This window comes from Copadichromis virginalis, linkage group LG16 (assembly GCF_057382275.1).
Source record: "Copadichromis virginalis isolate Kocher_CV1m ecotype Utaka linkage group LG16, C_Virginalis_male_GT1.1, whole genome shotgun sequence".
In the NCBI taxonomy this organism is placed as follows: domain Eukaryota; kingdom Metazoa; phylum Chordata; class Actinopteri; order Cichliformes; family Cichlidae; genus Copadichromis; species Copadichromis virginalis.
Window position 1 is genome coordinate 3311148 of NC_140633.1, and position 5325 is coordinate 3316472.

At 42.6% G+C, this 5325-nt stretch overlaps 1 protein-coding gene across 1 annotated transcript; it reads left to right on the forward strand.

The window, feature by feature from the left end:
* The first annotated feature begins 3478 nt into the window (after nt 1–3478).
* LOC146690085 (trace amine-associated receptor 13c-like) lies at nt 3479–4630 on the forward strand. The gene is made up of 2 exons (XM_085434893.1): nt 3479–3648; nt 3814–4630. Exons 1-2 carry the CDS (start codon nt 3485–3487, stop codon nt 4628–4630), a joined length of 981 nt encoding a protein of 326 aa, XP_085291019.1. The 5' UTR covers nt 3479–3484.
* The last annotated feature ends 695 nt before the right edge of the window (nt 4631–5325 follow it).

The window sequence follows — 5325 nt, forward strand, 5'->3', positions numbered from 1 at the left end:
CACTGTGGAACACAGGGTAACGCAGACTGACACGAAGTAACACAGACGAACCGGCAACAGACAGGAGAACACACAAAGCTTAAATACACACACCAGTAATCAGGGGAATGGGCCACAGGAGGGAGACACAGCTGGGAGCAATTAGGCTAACGAGACAGGGGAGAGGTAAAACTGAACACACTGACATGAGACATGAACTTCCAGAATAAAACAGGAAACTAACAGACACAGAGAACCAGACAGGACACTGAACTTGACAGGCAGACTGATGAGCAGACACAATAACACCATGGACAGACAGAGGGAACACAGAGAAGTGGGAGCAGGCAGGCAAAGAACAGAAACCTAACAAATGGCAAAATCACAAAAGAATACACACTCGGAATGAACAAAAGCATAAGGAAACACAAAACACTGAGTCCTCAGACTCAGGACCATGACACTTCGCTCTCACACTGCAGGCCTACTTGTTGTTCCTAGAGTATTTAAAAGTAGAATGGGAGGCAGAGCCTTCAGTTTTCAGGCCCCTCTTCTGTGGAACCAGCTTCCAGCTTGGATTCAGGAGACAGACACTATCTCTACTTTTAAGATTAGGCTTCAAACTTTCCGTTTTGGTAAAGCATATAGTTAGGGCTGGACCAGGTGACCCTGAATCCTCCCTTAGTTGTGCTGCAATAGGTGTAGACTGCTGGGGGATTCCCATGATGCATTGAGTATTTCTTCTTTACTCACTTTGTGTTAGGGCAGGGATAGCTCAGTAGGTAGAGTGGTTGCCCCATGATCGGAAGGTCGGGGGTTCGATTCCCCTTAACAGCTACCCTGAGGTACCCCTGAGCAAGGTACCGTCCCACACTTTTTTCTTCTTCTTTCTTCTTAATAGACCTCTCTGCACTGAATCACACTTATCATTAATCTCTGTCTCTCTTCCACAGCATGTCTTTATCCTGTTTTCCTTCTCTCACCCCAACCGGTCACAGCAGATGGCCCCGCCCCTCCCTGAGCCTGGTTCTGCCAGAGGTTTCTTCCTGTTAAAAGGGAGTTTTTCCTTCCCACTGTCACCAAAGTGCTTGCTCATAGGGGGTCATATGATCATTGGGTTTTTCTCTCTATGTATGATTGTAGGGTCTACCTTAAAATATAAAGCACCTTAAGGTGATTGCTGCTGTGAGTTTGCAATATACAAATAAAATTAAATTGAACTGACTCAAGTGCAGGAACCCAGAGCAGTGACAGCGAAATGTTTTACATTGTTTATTTTTTAAACTCAAAACTTCAAAGTGTGACAGGGACAAAGGCAACAAAACACAGAACATGACGTTGCAGGCCTAGTTTACAGGCTAGGTAGACATGGATTTAAAAGGGGGAATTGGGCCAGAGATGCAGACTGGACCGTGGCAGTTAAGCAGTCACACTGAGGAGAGAGGACAGTGGAGTTAGCTACGTAGTGAATAGAACAGAACAGAATAGAATAGCTTTTATTGTCAGTGTTACAAGAACAATGAAAGCCTATTTGGCATTTCTCCATGTGTGTGAAGTACACAATAGCTTAAGTATTTACACAATAACAAACAAATTTACATTTACTGAAGAAATATATGTACAAGTTATACATACACCTGCAAATCCTGGGTCTTTTGACCCAGCGTTTTAAGTTTGAGTTTATTTTGTTCATTAGGTTATCTAAGTTCATTTGTTTATTAGATTCCCCTTGTGTTTCCAACCCCTGTTAAGTCTCCCTTGTCTTTCATGTGCTTCATGTCTGTGTTTCTTATGTTGTCATATTTGCGTTTCATTATGTTTCCCATTTTATTTTGAAAGAGGTCCTGTGTTCCTGCATTTTGTTTTACTCTTCCCCTGTGGCATTGTTATGTTCATGTTGTGTCTACTGTGCCTTTCTGCCCCATGTTTCAGGTCCCTATGTTCTGTCTCCCCAGTCTGTTAAGTTTACATGTCTTGAGTCCCGTCAGTGTGTTTCCTGTTTTACTTTCACAGTCTGTCCTATGTTAATGTTTCTAGTTTTGCTTCCCTTGTCTCGTCCTGCCTGATTACTCCCAGCTGTGCTCTCCTCCTGTGGCTCATTCCCCCTCGTTATCCCTCAGTGTATTTAAGCCCCATGTTTCTCTTTGTCAGTGTTGCGTCCTCCCTCATAGCTGTGTGATTTTTCCCTGTGGCTCCTTGTGCTTTAGTTTTCGCAGTTTAGTTTAGTTTTGTATTGTTTTTCGTGTCCCACTCCACGCCAGCAATAAAGCTGTGTTTTTTGAGTTTACTTTTCGTCTCTGTGAGTTTGCATTTGGGTCCTACTCTTGCCTGCACACAGCCGTATTGTGACATCCACATAAACACTTACATATACACATACACATACATGCCATCTGAGGAGCAGGTGCATTGAGAGGTGCAGTGTGATCAGTGATATTGCACATTGAGTGTCTGGGGGGAATGATATTGCACATTGGGTGGGGGGAGGGGGGCTGTTGCAACTATACTAAATAAGGTTATAATAAATACAGTTTAAAGAGGTAGGGATGTTGGTTGCATTGAAGTATAAATAGAAATACGATTTATAAATAAGGTGTAATGTCCATGAGTGTTGGCAGTGCAGTTATCCTCCAATCAGGGTGGAGGTAGGGCATGTTTGACAGCCTGTGGGTAAAAACTGCTGTTGAGTCTGTTTGTCTTCAACCTGATGGAGCGTTTACCAGAGGGAAGGGGGGGGAAAGTGAGTGTCCAGGGTGCGAGGGGTCTTTGATGATGATACTGGCTTTCTGCTGAAGTCTGCCAGTATAGATGTCTCTGAGGGGGGTTGGTGAAGTGCAGATTGCCCGCTCCGCTGCCCTCACCACCCACTGCAGTTTCCTCTCATCCTCCACTGCGCACTTAGGAGCCTGATAGAAAATTCCAGCCGCACACCCTGACTAATTATCATGAAGGTCCTCCAAAGTAGCTGTGATCTGACATTCAGTGACACGTGACCATTGGGATTCATGTGGTGTCTAGCACCAGGATATTGATAGCAGATCTATCCTGTTCTATTTGCTGAAGTGTGGTGCTTTTCTGAGGAATGTTCCAGCGTAAGACCTTGGGCTCTTTTTGTGTTTCTCAAGGTTTTCCTGGACAGGTAAGGCTTATGAATCGATTAAAATGCCATTTTTGATCCAGTTTAAAACTAAGCAGTTCCATGTTATGCAATCACGACATCCAAAAATGAATGAGGTCAGATGGGAAAAATAGGAGGACGGACATTAGTGTGATGCACAGGAGAAAAAAGGGGCTCGGTCACGAAGCTGTTTGTGCTCAAGAGCCTCACTTGTCTTGGTTTTCTTGTACTTTATATTATTAACATCACATTTTGACTTATTCGCAGAGGGAAAAAATATCAGCGAATGAGTTGCGTCAGAAGGCAAATGTGGGAGGAAGGGTGGTGATACAAAAAAGGGGCTCAGTCACAAAGCTGTTTGTGCTGAACAGCTGTCTTTCTCTAACAATGGAAGAAACTGAACTCTGCTTTCCACAACTCCTCAACTCCTCTTGTGTGCGGCAAAAGCGCCCACAAATTGAGGCTGTGTGTATTTACACCCTGCTATCATCTATCTCTCTGCTTACTGCAGTACTGAACCTACTTGTCATCATCTCCATCGCCCACTTCAAGTACTGACCTATTTAAATTAGTGACTTTTTTTTAGTGATAAAAAAATCATTTTTGCTTGTGAAGTTTCTTTTTATATGATGCTTTTGTCTTTTCCTCATAGTTCTAATGTTTTAACTGTTATACTAGACATGCTATTACCAATGTAATGCTTTATTTTAATCCAGGCAGCTGCACACCCCAACCAACCTCCTCCTCCTCTCTCTGGCCGTCTCAGATTTCTTCGTGGGCCTCATCATGGCTTTTGAGATTAGCCTCCTAGATGGCTGCTGGTTTCTTGGTGACCACATGTGTGCTCTGTATAGCAGTTTAGATTACATTGCTACTTCTGCTTCAGTAGGAACTATGGTACTCATATCAGCTGACCGCTATGTAGCCATTTGTGACCCTCTGCATTATCCCACCAAAATCACTATAAAAAGAGTCTCAGTCTCTATTTGTACTTGCTGGGCTTGTTCAATTCTGTATAACAGTCTTATCATGAAGGATAATATCAAGCAGCCAGGGAGGTATAATTCTTGTTCTGGTGATTGTGTAGTTGTCATTGACTACTTCGTGGGAATTGTTGACTTTGTTTTGACCTTTGTTGGCCCTGTGATTGTCATTATAGTTCTGTATCTAAGAGTATTTGTGGTGGCTGTGTCTCAGGCTCGGGCAATGCGCTCTCATATCACTGCTCTCAGACTCCAGGGATCAGAGACGGTGCATGCTAAGAAATCTGAGCTGAAAGCTGCCAGGACTCTCGGTGTACTTGTTATTGCCTTTCTGATATGTCTTTTCCCATTTTTCTGTTCCTCAATGGTAGGCCAGAATAGTTTCTTTGATATTAGATCTGTACCTTTTGAGCTCTTGCTGTTCTATTTTAACTCTTGTCTGAACCCATTAATCTACACTTTTTGCTACCCCTGGTTTCTGAAATCTATCAAGCTCATTGTGACATTTAAGATATTTAGGCATGGCTCCAGTGAGGCCAGTATACTATAGGAAAAATTGATGTTATCACTGACACGGTGAAAAAAGATCAATTGTGATTAATTTACACTAAGTACAATTCCAGAAATCTGATAAAATGAATTTGTTTACATTGTTTCCATTATTAATGTACTAGTCCTCTGGTCCACAATGACAAAATTCTGTGTTTTGTCCATAATTTAAATGATTGTAAATCCATCAAAATTAAATTGGAATGCACAAACAATTTCTGAGAATTGTACATGGTACTCTAATTTATCTGCAGCCTACAGATGAGACAAAAAATGTTGGTCTTAGTAAATAAATACATATATGAATAGTCATTCTTATTCTACCAGTGAAATTCACACATGCGAATTGTTGACCTTAATATCAGTTTCCATAACATAAGAACATAAAAAACAAACATTCCCTGGAGCTCAACAGCATCCCTCCATCTCTCACTGTGTTTCCTCGGGGAAATTAAGTCACTTTGTAGTATCTCCAGAAGAAAAGTCACTCTGGAAGGAGAGAGGAGCCATAAAGGTAAGCAACATTTGGAGGGGGCCAGATGGAAGACCAGTGTTGACTGCAGATTTGGCAGAGAAAAAGATCAGAGAAGCTCATGGCCTTGGGCATGTGGGTGTGGCCCAGATGGAGAGGAATCTCTGTCATTGGTGGCACCCATTCCTGAAGGACATGTTGAGGGAATATGTGCGAACCTGCCT